Source organism: Symphodus melops (genome assembly GCF_947650265.1).
Source record: "Symphodus melops genome assembly, chromosome: 7".
NCBI lineage: Eukaryota > Metazoa > Chordata > Actinopteri > Labriformes > Labridae > Symphodus > Symphodus melops.
In genome coordinates this window covers 24,692,559-24,710,534 of record NC_136697.1, presented here as the reverse complement: position 1 = coordinate 24,710,534, position 17,976 = coordinate 24,692,559, and the positions used below count along the sequence as shown (strand labels likewise).

General features: G+C 42.9%; 1 protein-coding gene across 5 annotated transcripts in view; it reads left to right on the top strand.

The window, feature by feature from the left end:
* cadm3 (cell adhesion molecule 3) overlaps positions 1–17,976 on the top strand; it is a 97,138-nt gene that overhangs the window by 52,189 nt on the left and 26,973 nt on the right. For all 5 annotated transcript variants that reach the window (XM_079348449.1, XM_079348448.1, XM_079348447.1 and 2 more), the window contains exons 4-5: positions 6,533–6,685; positions 14,820–14,957. In XM_079348449.1, the coding sequence (XP_079204575.1) occupies positions 6,533–6,685; positions 14,820–14,957 (291 nt within the window). The remainder of the gene's footprint in view (positions 1–6,532; positions 6,686–14,819; positions 14,958–17,976) is intronic.

Genomic DNA, 17,976 nt, shown 5'->3' with positions numbered 1-17,976 from the left:
AAAAACGGAGATGAAGAGATGCAGAAGCTGGAAGGTAGATGAAAATGTGAAAATATCAGTCTGTAACTGATGTACTTTTTTTTTGCTCTGGATTCCCAGGTTCTCTCCCCTATCTTGCCAATAATGCAAATTTTGAATTTGACAGAGTTTTTGGGCAGAGTGGTAACTTAGGCTTAAGGAGGCAGATGAAAAAAGGAAATATATGTATGTGCACTAGGTTTGTGTTGCGAGTGAATCCCCCTCCTCCTGAATGTTTGAAGTTGAAAGAGCATGAGAGAGATGGAGGGAGGAGGAGGAGGAGGAGGAGGATGTGGTGGAGGTGGAGGTGGAAGAAGAAGACGAGTAGGCGAAAATAGCTACTGTGACCAGATCAACAGTCGGACCTTTGGGGAGTATCGCATCTCGAGTAGAAGCTGCAGACAAGAACCACTGTCTGGCCCAACTTACACACACACACACACACACACACACACACACACACACACACACACACACAAACACAAACACACAGAAACAGACACAGCAGACAGAAACAGTGATGCACAAAAAGGTTTGCTCACTGATAAGCAGATCTTGTACTCGGCATGTAATCAACACACATAAACGCTCCCATCTTCTCCCCTCAAAGCTCTCCAGACACCACTTAGAAAACCCTCAGTCTCCTTTATACATACAGGATTTTTGCAAAATAGAAGGAGATGCTGTCTGCAGACTTATTTCAGCTCTTTGTAAATTCCCATTTTAATTTAATCCTCAGCTTTGCCCAACAAAGAAACACAAGAGTCTCCTTGAGAACTTAACAACAGTATAGTGCTGCAGCAGATGATCCACAGTCTGCGTCTACATTTGCCAGAGCAGCATGCATCTCTGAAGCATGAAATGTACCACTGAACATATGTAATTGCCAATGGTTATTACCAAGCGACACAAAATGGATCTTTAATGATGCATTTCATTTGTTATTTACTTCGTAAGTGTGTACAAAGACTTGTTTTCTCCTGTCTGTTTAACATGCACTGTATGAAACAGGGACAATGAACTCCATATGCTGCCGCTTTATAATATTGAGTATCAAATTCACCCTTACAGCTCCTGTGAGGAACTTTTTTGATTTTGGCGCCCCCTATGGACAGAGAGGTACCACTTGTGTATGTGTGAGTTGAACTTTTTGAAATATAAATTTTATCTCCAGTATTAATTTTCACACAAAAAATGCACAAGTACAAGATGGAAGATAAACAAATAAAGACGGGGTAAATATGAATAGGGTTGCCATCATTAGGGTTTATTAGTAACCTCTCAGGAGCAAAGTGGGCTGACTCGAATGTGCGGCGGCAACAAGGTCCAAGCTCAACAGCAGCCCAGCTCCTGCAGCCGGGCAGGCAGCGTCTCTGTGGATGTGGGATTAATACGACACCGTGCCAAGCAAGGTCCCCAGACTCTCCCAAATTTACTCTTTGTACTCGGCCAGTGCAGACGTGCTCCTAACAATGATTATTGTATAACAGACGTAATGTCCTGAAGCCAGTGCAAGAAGCAGGTGGAGAGCTGGAGACCTCCAGGTGAGGAGGATGGCTGTTTGTTTTTGCAACTATCGTTTCTGAATGTGGAGCAATCAGCATATCGTAAAACTGACAATCTCCAGAACATGTGTGAAAAACATTCGAAGTAATGTCCAAACGTTGCATAAGACGAGGTGAGTAACAGCGACTAGCTTTGTCAATTATGATATTGTTTGGCTTCTTATAGGTCATATAGAGGTATTTATTGTATTGTTATACAACAAGCCTAAACAGGAGCTTTAAGGAGTGTTTAAACAAGCAACAAACACACAATGCAAAGTCTTTGTTACCTGTGCTTTTAAAACAAACTCTGAAAAACGTTGCAAATCATGCTCAAAATGTGCAAGATTGTCTCAGAAAAACTTTAATTCAACTTTATTTCTGAGAAATCCTTCTATTTCTCTGTCTGGTTAGCAGATGGCTTCGAAACACTCTGACACCAGTGAACCTCGGATGACGTTGCCATGGAGAGGAGCACAGTCTGAAGCACAAAACGGGGCTGTAGCAGATATAAATGCCCCTTTGTTACAAGCAGGAAGAAAACACATTGCAATCGGTGGCGGATTCATCCGAAATTGACCCTGATTAAAAGAAAGCGAAACACTGTTTGGTGCATCAGCTCCAACTTTTTCTCAACTGCAGAACTTTCGCTGCAACATGCTCCTGCTGCTCTATGCTGTGGAGATGAGACTGTCATGATCACAATTCTTCCAGGAGTTCATTGATAACTTTGTTGTTGTTTTTTTTGGCTTGTTCTTTTGGCCTTTTCTCTCCTGTGAAGAGTTTTAAAAGGTTTTAAAATGTGCTGATATTTTTTTTAATGCCAAAACCAAACAAGACCATTATCAGCATAAAGATAGCATAAAGGTGTCCCCATTGATTCCATTCATCAGTCTCTCTATTTTAGTTTGTCAATCTTTGATTTATTTTTTTATTTTATGTATTTATTTCCTGGCTGCCATGAGCTACGTTTCAGATTTTCATTTTACATTTTACACAGCAAAACATTCAAAAGGTTTGACTGTCAGCAGAAGGAGAATGAGATTTTTTGGGGTCGAAAACAACACCTTCACATATTTATCATCATCATTGTCAAAAGCCATAGACTGTATGAAACATGGACGTGTAGTACCACAGGATTCAGTCGCTGAGTTTTGAAGCCCAGAGATGGACATGCTGTCTCACACTAACCTTCAGTCAGCTGTGGGCTCCTGGTATAGAGCTGTCCGCTGCAGACAGATCAGTGTAATGCAGTTCTATGCGTGACGGATGAGTTTTTAAATAATTATCCTCCCTCCCAATGTCTACTTACTTTTGAAACAAATACACTTGAGGAAGTGTATTTGTTTACACTTTCACATTGGCTTCATTTTTTCAACACGAGAGGTCGTTCCCCAAAGAAGCTTTGAAGAACTGTTAAGTTTCTATTATAAAGATTTTTGTGTTGCTTTATGCATGGGAAGCAGCGAACAGATGTCCATATGTTGTTTTAAGTTGTTCATCCTTTAATACTCACAAATTTTAAAATATAGAGGTGATTTGTGTTTTCTCCTTTAAGCATTAGGAACAAGAAAACTGGACTAGAACACAAATGTTCCCGTGTTTTACATATCTATAGATGTCAGAAATTGAGACGTCTGCGTTTACGTGTTGAGAGTTTGACGTCCATCCAATCCTTGGAAGTCCTCCAGAAAACAGACACCTGACAAGTACTTTAAGAAGATAGACAGGACTCTGCAACACTATTTGTTTTCTCTAACACAAACACACACACACACACACACACACAAACACACACACACCTTATCCATTAATCTCCTTCATCTCAATATTTATTACATCCCCTCACTGCAGAAACAAACAGCGGAGTGTGACCTATTGGCAGACTATTTATGTTACCCACATCACAGGCTAAACAGCGCGAGGCACATGTACAATTTTCAGGGGCGCACAAATCGATATAACCCCCGTAAGTAGCTATCATATTGGGTTTTTTCCCGATATCCATCACAGCACAGTTTGCGAGCAATATACTCGGTTTCTAATGAAGAAAAGAAAGAACCTAAAGAAAAGGGCCAAAAGCCTGGAGTTAGAAAAGATTAGAAAAGGGTGAGACGTGTGAGGCAAGAACGAGAGTGAGAGAAAGAGGGGAGATCGAGGAGAGATGAGGAGGAGGGAATTAAGGAGACTGATAGTTGAGCGCAGGGTCCAGGGGGCATGGATAAGTGTGTGCGTGTGCGTGTGTGTGTTTGAGTGAGTGACCGTATGCCTCACACCACACACCCCCACACACACACCCACACACAGAGAGAAGCTCATGAAGACAAATGTAGCGACCTTGCTTCGTGATAAAGCATGAAGATAAAGTAGTGTTGGATAAAATAACCAAGAAACAGAGGTGTGTGTGTGTGTGTGAGTGAGAGAGAGAGAGAGAGAGAGAGAGAGAGAGAGGGAGGGAGGGCTATAGAGACAGACAGGTAAACAGACAGATGGGGAGATAGAGAGACAAGGAGATCATAGCGAGACAGGCAGAGAGACAAAGAGATGAGCAGACAAACAGACACAGATGTGGCTCAATATTGAGGAAGCCAAATAAACATGGTCTGAAAACAGGCAGTGGCCCTAACACACTGCAACACTGCGTGCGCGCGCACACACACACACGATTTCGTGGCAAAGAAGTCCAAAGAAGTAAGACTTTTGGAATAAAAAGACTCAACTTGTTGCTTGAGCACATGCAGAAATTATGTTTTCTGGAAGCTATTTATGCCTTTATTTAGAGACTGGATAGTGGATAGAGTTAGAAATCAGAGAGCGAGAGAGAGAGAGCGAGAGAGAGAGAGAGAGAGAGGGACATGCAGGAAAGGAGACAGAGGTCAGATTTCCAAACCCAGGCCGCCCACTTTGAGGACCACAACCTCTGTGCGTAGGGCGTTTGCACAAACTGCTTCGCTACTTTTCCCCCTGAAAATCACGTTTTTAAAGCTCCCATATTCTTCTTTTTCTGGTTTAAGATGCTCTTTATTGTGTTTTGCAGGTACCTTGTGCGTGTTTAGGTGCTTCTATGTTCCACATTCAAAGTCCGCAGAAGCGCGGCTTCTCTTACCTCCTCCTGTTAGCTGTAGCAGTAGCCGCGTGAAGCGCTCGAGCACCCCTCGATGAAAATGCGCGGAGTGACATCACAAAACGAAGACGCCACAGATCCAAGCCCATTGGCTCGTTGTAGCAAGCACAAGCTCCCCTCGGACTGACTAAACATGGTAAAAGGGGCGGGACGCATGCGAGAACAAAGGCGACCGACTGACCAGTTACAAGAGAGCAGATCGGCCGACCAATCAGACACATCGATTAGATACACGAACCCCAAAAAGGGCAGAATATGGGCCCTTTCACCTCACAGCTCACAAGCGTGGTTGTTCCATGTTAAGTCTTTCACGCTGCACGATGGCGCCACAAAACAAAGGTGAAACTCTCTTTGAGGATGCGAGGTAGACAGAGAGACGTTTCGATGGACAGACAGATAGCGAGGCGGGCGAGACAGACAGTCAGCAATCACCGAGCACAAACACCGTAGAGGTCAACGCTATCACGGAAACGAGTGGTTATTTCGTAGCATTTCATCATCATCATCTATCTTGGTCGCCTGCGCTCTCTCTCCCTCTTTCATAGCTGGATTTCTCATTGATGACAAAGCCATTTATGTCTCTCTTTATGTTCCCCCCCCTCGCCCTCCCTCCTCCTTCATCCTCCTCCCCCTCCCATTCCTCACTGTCTTCCTCGTGCTCCTTGCTATTTATGCTTCCTCTGTTTTATTTTTCTGGTTTTTTTTCTCTCTCTCTGTCTTGCACTTCCTTTCGTCTCTCATTCTCATTTTGCATCTTCTCTCTCTTTACTCCCCTCTTTGTCTTTCTCTGTCTTGTTCGCTCTCACATCTCGGCTATTTTTTCCTCTCTCTCTCTCGCGCTCTCTCACCTCGTCTTCATCAGCCCTCCTCCTCCTCCTCCTCCTTCCCCCCTCTCTCACTCTTACATCATTTTCTCTCTAAACATCTCTCCCGCCCTCCTCCTTCTCTTTTCCATTTTACCTTTCTCTTTTCCCATGATTTAAATTCTGCACATCATCTTTCTTACTTTCCCTTTGCCATGTCCCTCTTTGCTCCTTATTTTTCTTACTACGTCCCAACTGCTCCTCATTTTCTTTCATCATTTCAACACTTTCAAGTTTTACTCTCTCTTGTCTTCTTACCTTCCCTTTCACACTCATATCTTCTTCCCTCCTGCAACCTTTCATTTTTCCTTTCTTTCCTTTTCTTCCTTCCTTATTCAATCCTTTCCATATCTTTGTCCTTCACCTCTGCCAGTTTCAGTTTCCATTTCTTTCATCTCTTGTTTCTCTACTGCACCTCCTTCCACCCTCCAATCTCTCATCTTTCTCCTCGATTCCCCTGATTTTTTTTCATCCACCCTCCATGTCTTTCTCGTCCCCTTCACTCATTTTCCTTCATCCTTACATCCTCTCCTCCCCCCTCATCCCCTTCTCTTCTGTCTTATGTTACATTCCTGTGTCCACTCTGTCTCTTTTCTCTGTCCTATTCAAACGTCCCCTGTCATCTTTTCTCCTACTTTTCATTCTTTTCGTCCTTGTTCCTCTGTCCTCTTTCTGTCCTATTTACCTCGTGTATGCTCTGCCCCCTCTCTCTGCATGCCTCCGCTTCCTCTGGCTGTACTCCCTTTCTTCTTCAATAAAAAAAGAAACCAGTCCTTGGAAAAAAAAAATATATAAAAAGACATCCACTGCATTATTAAAAATACAAAATTGTAGTTACAATAGGTTAAAAGTAGAAAAGAACCATCCGAGTATGACAAAAGTAATAAAGAAGCACACCTGATAAAACTTCAAATCTTTAATAATTCATCAATTATATAAGCTCGTTTGTCATTACTGATATCCTGTTTCTCCTCTCCCTGCAGCGCTCAGAGATAACCGCATCCAGCTGCACCGCTCGACACCCACCGAGCTCTCCATCACCATCGGGGATGTGCAGCTGTCCGACGAGGGCGAGTACACCTGTTCCATCTTCACCATGCCCGTCCGCACCGCCAGAGCCACCGTCACTGTGCTCGGTAGGTCAAACAAGCACGCACAAATACACGATCCATATTCAGCCTGCTCACACACTGTTCATGTGTCATCTCTGTGTGACCATACACAGGATGCAGACCTTGAAAATGTGCCTTTGAGGAACTTTTGTACTTTTTCTTGATGCTCTTGATAGCTTTTTTTAAAAATTTCTGTTCTTTGATTATAATTGTAGAAATGTCCCTTTACTTCAACTGTTCTGCATCCTCTCTGTCCTTGAAAGAGGTTCCCTCTTCGTGACGCCCATCCCAAGGTTGTTTCCGATTTTTCTCTCTAAAAATCCGTCTCTTCTCGCCGAGGCTCAGTGGTGCAGATTGACATTCCTGCCTTCCGTGTGTTCATACCCAGACACGGCTCCTTTGAGACTTGATTGACGGCTGTAAAAATCTGTTTGAGTGCAGTCTATCTTCATTTCTCCAAGACCCGTAGGATTTGACACATATAAATGGATGCCTCGGAAGCTTTTGGCATCTTTTTTTTTTTTATTTCTCTCCTCACTTGTCGCGTTGTTTGGGACAATTTTACAACAATGTCTACTTTTATTCTACCTGCCAGTTTCAGGGCGCAAACAAAAAAGTGTACACGAAGTGGCTCAAATTCACCTTGATGCACTGCTGTGGCATTGTGTCAGCCTGACCTACCCTGCAGAGTGGAGCCTCTCAGAGCAGAAGGAAGTTTGACCCCGTGCAAGTTTGTTAAAGGTGTCACATTCAGGAGTGGCTGTGTGTTGGCAGGAGGCAGAGCATTGGTCAGTTTTTTTTTTTACTTTTATAAAGTTAGAGGACTTTTGAAGGGCTGTTGTGAAAAAAAAAAAAAAAAAAAAGACTGCAATCAATGAAGCAGAGACTAAGGGAAGATGGGGTTTTTTCAGACCTTGATATGGGAAAGCTGCAAAACATTGGATCCTACAGTACATTAAGCACAATGAGGGCCTGATTGCATTTTATTATTAGATCCTGTAATGTGTTGCCTAAAATGTAATCTCTATTTACAGAGTCTGGGTAAAACAGGGAAACTCTGTAAGAGCACAACCTGGTTTTAGTATTGGAATCATTTTGGTTTCCATTATTTCGTCAGAGTATTATCGTCCGATAGCGTTTTTGAAGGCATGGGCTGCATGTATATGAAAAAGGCCGTGTGCAGAGCGACCAAGGAGGCACGAAAGCTACTTTAATGCAATCCTCGAACAAATTGGCAATGACGTCTGTATGCAAATTCAGCTGGCGATCATACTTGCTAGTCAGATTGTTAAAAATGGCGGCTGTGGCTCTGTTGGTAGAGCCGTCTCTCAACCGGAGGTCGAGGGTTTGATCCCCAGCTTCTGCAGCTACATGTCTGATGTGTCCTTGGGCAAGACGCTTGACCCTGAACTGCTCCCGCACATGCATGTGTATGGAGCCAAGCCAAAATTTTAAAAAAATAAGAGAGATGTGGTTTTTAAATATCAGTTGTGTTTTCATGCATTGAAGCTAAAATCCACGCTTGGCTGCGTATCTCTTCTTCATTCCTTATAAAGTTCTATCACAAATAAGACTCCTGCACTTCAGCTGGATCATCAGATTGAATCCACTTGTTCTTGATTCCTCTTAAACATCTCTAAATATCTTTGAGGGCAGATAGATGGAGGTTGTTTGTTAGATGCTAGATGAATTGATGTCAGACATCAGGACTTACTTTATTTGAAGCCATTTTGAAAATGTGCCGTGATATAATATGGAACTTAAACACAACCTAAACAACATCAGCTCCTTCATTGACACTTGTTAAGAGTAGTAGGCCATCTTTTGGAGGAAATGTTTATTGATGCAGCTACAAAAATCAGCATGAACTTCACTACGCTAAGCTACAGAGCTTACAGTGTCTGCTGTCAGTGCACAATCTAAACCCTGACAGCAGGTCATCCGATCTAAAAAGGTAAAAGCACAAATGTTTTTTCTGCCTCATAGCAGAGTCACAGATGAGCCAATAAAGAAATAAAATAAGCCTGATGTATTCCTCGTCCCTGTCATGCATCATAATGCTGTGACATCTTGGCCTCCACAGCCATGATGCCTTCATCCGGTTAGATCCAGATCTCTTGCGTATAGAGTTAACCTTTGTGTAAGGTTACGACCTCGTATAACTCTTGAGTAGAGATAAACCTGCTCCACTCATCTTCTTTGAGATGGATGTTATCACCTGTGTGTGTGACACTTCCCTGCAGGCTTCAATAAATCGTGGTCAGCCTGTTGGAGGTGAGCGGGCCTGTTCATCGATTGGATATTGGGCTAATCGGCTTTGGGCCGCCACAAACCGTCTTTCAAGTATTGATTTTTATTAGCCGAGTTGTTATTGTTCCTCCATGTCAGTTCATTCTGGCCATACCTCACAGTTTCACTTCATGACGAGAACAAAGCTATGTGCTTGGCAGAACTGTAATGCTCCTGCTAACAGCAGTGCAGCCACAGGAGAGACTCGCAGTGTGAGCAGGAGAGACAGCTGGTCAGATTCCTGGGAGGTTGTGGTGGGCAGATTTACGGCCAACATTTCAAGGCCCTCCGGTGCCACTTTTAAATTGCTGTGTAATGAAATCGAATCATTCTTTGTGCTGATCACGGAACCTTCCATATCCATTGAGTAAACAAACAGGCTTCTATTGTGCATACTTGTAAGCTTCTTTGTGATATTTAGGAGAGTTTTTTTTAATCAGTTTCTGTCATTTTCACTCTGCTTTTCTAATCCAATTCAACATCATTTGCCAAGAAATTGTTGGATAAAAACTGAGCTGCACAGCATTTCGGACTAATTTCATCTAAAAATGCACTTAGTGGGAACAAGAGAGGCAACCGTTTTTTTAATTTAAGGGTGGGGCAGGGTGACTGGCGTTTACGGCGGCTGTTCACTGACTGAAAGTCAACGAGGTTGCCAACCGAAGTTGAGTTTTGTAAGTAAACAGCTGTGGAAGCATCCTTGAATAAACCATTTAGTCGATATTTATTCAAATGTTTTGGCAGCGCTGCAAGGTGTATTGAAAAGAATTCAATGTAGTCGCTGAGGACAACAGCCTGAGCAGAACGCCTGCAATGTTAATGTGATGTTTGTGTGTGAGGGGGGGGAGGGGATGGTGTGTCGGAGCAAGGGTGAAGGCGGGGTCTGTGCTTTAGCTCTTTAAATTCAAATTAAGATGAGGATCACTCCTTTTTTTTCTACCCACTGCTGCAGTAAATTGTGTTTCAAGCATTTTTTATGTGCTGTAATTGACAGCTGTGACACTGTATTCTGCTTTGGATAAATATTTCATGACCCCTGAGAGGGAGCCAAACCATTAAAAATGTATGGTAAAATGTCTAAAATGCACAGGCCCCTATGGGGACAATCAGCCAAAGATATCCAGTTTTGGCACAGCGGTGTTCATGCGTATGCTTTATTCCTGTTTTGACATGAGGAATGTTTTGATAGACACATACACAAACACACGCTGGTGTATAACTGCTGAGTGCGGTCAGTTTGCGACGCCTGCGGAGGTAAAATGTGGGTCATGCCTCCGTGCTCTCTCCTGAGCTAAGCAGAGAATAATTTATAATGGCTTTATTCTGTTTTATTCTCCTTGTAGGAGAGGGGTCTCAACAGGGCTTTTCCAACCAGTTCTATATGTGCAGTATTATTCTCCCATTAATATTCAATGCTACCTTACAGCCAGAGAGCTTCCGCACACAGAGCACTACATCAAATACTGCTACATTAAAAATTGACAACGTTTTTATTTTTTTGATCCTCACCTAAGTTAGTTCACTGCACATTAAATCCGTGCTTTCCTACCTGCGTCTGTCCGTGTCTGCCCATCAAAATCTATCTGTCTGTCTGTCTGTCTGTCTGTCTGTCTGTCTGTCTGTCTGTCTGTCTGTCTGTCTGTCTGTCTGTCTGTCTGTCTGTCTGTCTGTCTGTCTGTCAGAGGTGGGCGCAGTGATTCAAAAATACTCTTGTTTGTTTAAAACAGACTTTAACTGTGACACCATTTAATTCAGATGATTATGTTCACTGCACATAATGTTAACGTTTACCGGTGTTACGTTTTAAAGAGTGACCTTTTTGTGATCGGTGACTTTCGGTCAAATGAGTCGGTGGACTTGTCGTACAGTTCAAGTTATATAATCAGTGTTTTTAAACTTAAAAGACAAAAAAGGTAAACAAAGAGTCATTAGTTAGGACACTTTGAGTCTTCAACATCTGTTGTTACTATTATACCCACACCAGTGTTTAACATGGTCACTGAACATCAGCTTAGCAGGTACCTTCATGGAGGTCAAAGAGCATTTCAAAGAGCGGGAAGGGCATTTTGGCAGCTTATTTAATCAGCTCTGTAAAGAGCAGCAGGTGGTTTGCTCTTCGTCAGGTTGTCTGGGATCAATCTTACCGTGAGGGCGAGCGGGGTTTGGACGTTAAGAGAAATCACATTTTCTAGAAGGTAAAGGTTTCGAGTATCGCTTTTCAAAGTAGCGTCCATGTTAAAAATATTAACCCTGATCATTAAAAAGTAATGGATATACAGTATACAGGCTGTTCCTCGCTCGTCCTTTTTTCCCCCCTCTATGTATCTATCTATCTATCACAAAAATGTCACATTGAAAACAATATTGTTAACAGGCAGAAAATCTTGTCAGTTCCAATCAACATTAATCAGCCCTCTCCTGGTGTAATCTGTCATGATTTGGTCTCCCCTCTCCAAATCTATCTTTCCATCCACCTCACTTTGCTTCTCCTCTCTCAGCTCCCTCTCTCTCTCTCTCTCTTAATGAAGGCGGTGTGTGGTAGACAGAAAACCGAATGTTCTTCTTTACTGAAGCAGGATGACAGTAAACTGGTCCAACATTTGGAGAAAAGTATCGCCCACAGTGACTCCAGATGGAACGATGCCGAGAAAAGTTTAATTTTCTCCGCTCTCGCCTTCGACCGTGATGAGTAAGACAAAGAAAAAATCTCGGCATTTGGCATGTTCCTGTTTTTTTTTTCTCTCACTTCTACGTGTGCTCCAAGTTAGAATAGTAATTAAGCTGCAGTGTTTGTTATCGTAAATGACCTATCCGGGTTCTGGAAGAACACCTGAGGGAGAGAGGGAAGCTTAGCGTGAAATTTTGGTTTGGCCAGAGGTCTCTCATTTGGCAGAAGTCGTTTTGAACCTGACCTCATTTCATCCCTCTGTCCCTCTCGGTTTTTCTTTCAAACTATCAAACGCGGCTCCAATGCCCTCCTAAAAAAACCATTAAGTCTGACTGAGTCACTCTAACTCCCATCTTGGCTTTTAACTAATGAATTCTGGGAGTCTTATTTAATAATCTGAGCAGAATTTAATTTCCTTGACATTTTGAACTGACCTGAAGTACGGAGAGTGAGCAGTCGCACAGTTTTTATTTACCCGAGTGATTTGAAATGTAGAAAGGATGGAAGCTTTCAGAGATAATGTCAACTGTCCGCTGTTGATTTTAAAGCAATAACACATCTTTATTTCTCTCATTGAATTAATTGGATTCCCATGTTTATCTCAGTAGGCGGCCATGCTCCCTTTCGGGCCTTCACCGCACATGTAGGAATAAACACTTAATTTGTTTTTCACATGTAATGCAATGCATGCAGTGTTGATTTAATGGAGGAATTTATCCTTTTTTTGGGGGGGGGGGCAATACTCGTTCTCTCTGTTAAGCATCTGAATGTTGCTGACATGTTCATGTTTAAAGTCTTGCTTAGAAATTTGAATTCATTCATTCATTTCAGAAAAACTGAAAAAAAAAAGTTGTTCATCGCAATTTACTTGAATTCAAAGGGATGTCTAAAGCTTGCTTATTTGGTCCAAAAATGCAACTCACAACCCAAAGACTCTTCGGTTATATCTTGGTGTTGGTGGTGGGGGGAGTCAAATTCTTACCTTTCAGAAGCTGAAACGAGCAAATGTTCAGCATTACTGCTTTCAACATCACTGAAACCATTAATATTTCATCAAAACGGTTTGAGAATTTGGGTCAACTAATCAATACACTTTATAATCGGGCAGCTCTATGAAGATTTTAAGACCCAGTTAGAGTCTACTGTATGTAGCAATGAAGCATTACTCAGGGGTCGCCCCAAAACTTCTGATCCTTAATAGATCCATCCATTACTGAATATATTAAAATATAATCCCAGCAGTCATTGATTTTACTCTCTTCTCACCTTCAAACAGTTAAATGCAAACGACACTCCTGCTTTGGTCTCAGTCAAATATATGAAAGAACTCTTTTAGTCATTTCGTCAGATATTTGTGCGTGCAGGACCTCAAGCCGTGCAGACTTTTCCAAACTTTCGTTCAGCCTTTACTTTAAACGTATAATATGCAACATTTTAAACAGTACGCAGATTTCAAATATATACTACTAATAATAACAATAATACATTTAGTTTGAAGCGCCTTTCAGGTCACTCAAGGACACTGTACATTACATGAAAATACACATTCTTAAAGTGAAAGATATGGAGGGGCGAGGTTGTGGATGGCCTTGAAAGTGTAAAGGAGCAGTTTGAAAAGAATTCTTTGGTTGACCGGGAGCCAGTGGAGATGCTGTAGGATGGGGGTGATGTGATGGTGAGAAGGGGTTCTCGAGATGATACAAACTAAATATGGGCTCTGTGTTCACTCTGACTGGACAACACCTCCTCAGCTTATAACCCGCCTCAGCTCCAGCTCTCACTAAGTCAGGGTGACACAGCATTTGCAGCATGGATGACGTCAGCTATCATAACAGATAGCTGACGTCACTCAGGCTTCGTTCATTAATATTTACAGTCTATGGCCACCAATAGCAGGGGAAAAAAAGAGAGATGGCTCCGCCCACTCAGGGATACTGTTCATATAGGCACAAGTACAGAGTGTAGTCACAAGAGTACACGTGAAGAAGAACCAGCACAGTTTCCAAACTGAAGAAACGTCTTTGTTTGATGGAAAACTCTTCAAAGAAATAAGAGCCGACTCATCTTTGGGCTGCATATCTGATCGGAGATCTGTTGTAGAAATGGCTTCACTCGGTCAGAACACTGATGGACAGACGGGGGAGGAGGGGGGGGGGGTCGTGCACTGAGGGAGTCTGCTGAACCTAATGTTGCATATTTTACCTCAACTCTTTCTACATTCTTTAAGGATTGTTCTTGTGTTCACGTGATTTTTATCACCTTTTCAGTGTGCTGATCTGGTATCAGCCGTACAAAACCAATTCACATTAGAGACAATGTCTTTTTCGGTCATTACAGGATTGAGAGGGGTTCACTTGTCCCACAAGGTTTCCCACTGAAGCAGTCCTCCACACTCGTTGAAAAATCGAGCCGATAGCCAATCAGAGATTTCTCGATCTGCTCTGCAGAATCTATTTCAAATGGCTGTTGAGGAAATGATTCACATAACTGGTTTATGGTCTGCCGCCACTCTGGTTGATGTGTGGTTAGTTAAAGCACTAAGATTGCCTTCATACACTCAGAGAAAGACTGTGGTCCTGAATTAAAGTAAAGGGTTTTGGTTTTTTTGGTACGAAATGTGGTTCAAATGTGGATCTCAAGTATTAACCTCGTCCCCCAGAGGTTTTCTGGTGCTTTAACAGTATTAAACGACGCCTGCCTTTCCTGTTGAGACACTATAGTCGTTATTTGGACAGCTTTAAGTGTTTGCCTGTCAGTGAAACAGAGATATTAGAGTGTACTTGCCCTGATGGACACTGATGAGGAGACAGCAGGTTTGATACTCGAGGAAGGTCAGAAGATTTACAGACATTTCAGCGGCTGTGCAGCTACTCAGAAGCATTTTTAGGGCAAACCCTTCCAAACCGACATCATTATTTTTCACTCTAAGATGCTTTCCATCACAGCTTTCAGAATTGACTAAATAAATCCAACTTCTGCTGTTGTGTTGAGGATGCTCTGTCAAATACTGGGTTTGGTATTCTTCTTTTTTTTTGCCCTGCAAGTTAACGCACAACAAGTTTGCAAAAATGCTTGCTACTTGAGCTCGGCCCTCGGCCCTGACCTCTTTTGCTTCCTTTTGTCTGCAAGGTGAGCTCTGCAGCAAAAAAGTTTCCTCTTTCTAACCGCTCTTCTCTCCCTCTCTCTCTCTCTCTGTGTTAGGTGTGCCTGGTAAACCTCAGATCTCAGGCTTTGAGAATGCGGTGCCCGAGGGGGGCAAAGTCACCCTGACCTGCACCAGCACAGGCAGCAAACCCCCCGCCAGGCTGCGCTGGTACCGAGAAGACGTGGAGCTCGATGGTGAGGCACACAGCGAGTGTAAAGGTTCTGTGTGTGTGTGTGTGTGTGTGTGTGTGTGTGTGTGTCTTTCGGGGTCAGAACTATGTGTGCTGGCCGTGTCTGTTGTTGTTGTACTCGTGCTGGATCTGTGCGTGTGGTGAGGAAAGTGCATGGGTGTGGTTATGTGTGTGCCGCTGCAAAGATATTCCGCAGGAATGAAAGGATGTGGTTTGTGCTTGTTTGTGCATGTGTGTGCATTTCTCTGTGGTCTTGCAGTGAGTGTGTGTGTGATCCTGAGGATATCAGTGTGTGTGTGTGTGTGTGTGTGTGTGTGGGGATTTAAAGTGTGTTTATATCTGTTTTTTGATTGTGTGTGTATTTGTGAAATCCTGCTGTGTATGTGTGTCGCGTGCTTGCCACGTTGCCTGCTGTCGCTGTGTGTCCTGCTTCTGTGTGTGTATAAGTGCAAGATCATGCTGCTTGTGTGTGTAAGTGCAGAAAAAAAAAACATGTTGTCAGTGTGTATGTGCCCTTCTCTCCCATCCCTCCTTCATGTCTTGATCCTCTAAATTAATTCCCATGCATGCATCCAGGAACTGCGCGTTTGTGTTTATTGTTTTTTTTCGTGTGTGTGTGTGTGTGTGTGTGTGTGTGTGTGGTGATGCAGAGTTTATTTCTGAAAAGATGTGTGTGTGTGTGTGTGTGTGTGTGTGTGTGTGTGGTGATGCAGAGTTTATTTCTGAAAAGATGTGTGTGTGTGTGTGTGTGTGTGTGTCATCCGTTGAGCTGCTACATATCTGCAACCGAGAGCGACACAACAGAGAGCGAGAGATATATAGCGTGGGTCGGATCGAGCCGGGGATAACGGTAGAATCCGGCAATAAAAGGACGGGCGGAGGAGAGGATGAAGGGATGAGGCCGAACAGAGGAACAGAGATAGGGAGAGCTTTGCATGAGGTCAGACTGCCTGGTCTTTTGTTACTGATAAACAAGAGAAATGAGCAGAGGAGAGAGAGGGAGAGAAAGAAGCAGAGACGGAGAAATAGAAAGCACAGCGAGGATGTCATAAGAGGATAAATTAACTAGCTTTCTTCTGACAGATAAACTGATAATCAAGGGGACGATTGGCAGCCTCTGACTCACACCAGAGGGGTTGGCAGTGGTGGTGTTTCTCCAAATTAAGCCTGTGTTTCCTGTTCCCCGCTCCTCCCTATTTCTTGTTTGCTTCATCAGTCAAAGGTTTTCTGTTTTGCTTTACCGAGCAGAACAAACACGGTGGAAGTGTTGTTTCCGTCGCCCTTTTGCTCCTTCCACCATCTGCCGTCATCACAACCGCTATTAGCTTAAAGCTCCGTCTGCACAGACAGAACAGCGCCCTCTGTCTGTTTTGTAAGGCTCTCCAGATGTCCCACCAAATCTTTAAAACCACAGCGTTCAAACTGCTTGATCATCTTTGCAGAAGCCTTTTCTCCCCCGATTATACTAATATGATATGATGATATAATATGATAGTTAGTTATTGATGTGAAAATGCTCCACTCGGGCTTTGTAATGCAAAAAGGCCCGTCTCGTCCTGACGCCTTGGCAGCGTTGGTGTTTGCTATAATTATGGATTGGAATGAATCGAAAGAATGGACTGAAGCTACAAAGAGAGGAGGGAGGAATGGGAGAGCCGCCTGCCTGAGGACAGATTATCTGCTCTTTTTATTACAGACGAGCTGAGAGCAGGAGACAGAGGGGAAGAGGAGTCTGGAGATTGTTGCTTTTTTTTTTTTTTTTTAAACGATCAGGTTTTTGTTTAGAGGGTCAGCTCACCCAGAACACAAAAAGATGATTTTTTCTCCCTTTTACCTGTTACAGCATCTTGCAAACACTGATACTCTCTTGAGATGTCTTGCTGATGATACAATATATAATGGAGGTGAATGCAATTTTGTTCGTGGTGCTCAAAACATTGAAAAGTTTCATTAAAAAAAATACATTCCACTGCAACGTGTCTCTTCTAAGAAACAATGTTTTGATCGCCGTGGATGACCTCACTGAGGAGAGATTTCATTGCTGGAGAAATCGTGTATCTCCAGCAAATGTGTTTATATTGGACTTAGCTGTACTTCATTATTCATGTCCAGTGCAAATTCATTTCTTGCCACAGCAGAGAGAAGCTGAAGTGGCAACATTGAAAGTGGAGTTGTTGAGGAATAGGTATACTGGGGATCAAAACCAGCTTCTATTGAGGACCTGGTTCTGCATTTTCAAAACCTGAACTTAACATCCTTTGAGCTCATCAATACTGCTAGTCTTGTATGTCATATAATGTTATATCTCCAGTTCAGTCAAGTCATTTCCATCTAATCTCTGGTCGACAAGCGCACTCTGTCTTATCAAGTTTGTGAATAACATTTGAATACCAGCCATCAAACTAAAGTAGAATTCTGGTCGGCAGGTGGCGGGACTTACAAAGAGGTTCAGTGTTTGGTTATATTTGACCAAAGTGAAAGATAAGAAAGAGGCAAAATGGAAATGAAGCTGCTGAATTATTTCTTGCAAGGGGAGGAAAACATCCTCCATGGCCAGGCACATCAGCATAGTGCATGAAATCAAACCAAAATGCAGCCTTAGACTGTCGTCGAGTAGAATCCAACTCTGTCAGCTCAGACTGCTGCTGCCAGTAGCACACAGCCATACAGTATATGATTGGCCTGCTGCGGGACAGTCATCCCTCTCCTCCATTCAAAGTAGCCGTAGTAAGTGCACTTACACTTTATAGCAAGTTCTCCACAGAAAGAGGGATAGGCGTTGGGGTTGAAACCGAGTTCTTTGAAGGACCTAGGATGAAGAACTACATGCTGAGGAAGTCGTTTTCATTGTTGGAATAAAAGAGAATAAAATGTCCCAAAGTTTGGTGTTCCCATAACCTAATAAAATACGAATAAAATCGTTATGTAAACCCACCATTTAAATCCTGCCCAACTTGTGCGGCGTGAACATCTGGCTGTGAGAGAATGATCCAGCAAGATGAACCAAGGACAAGCCTGAAAAC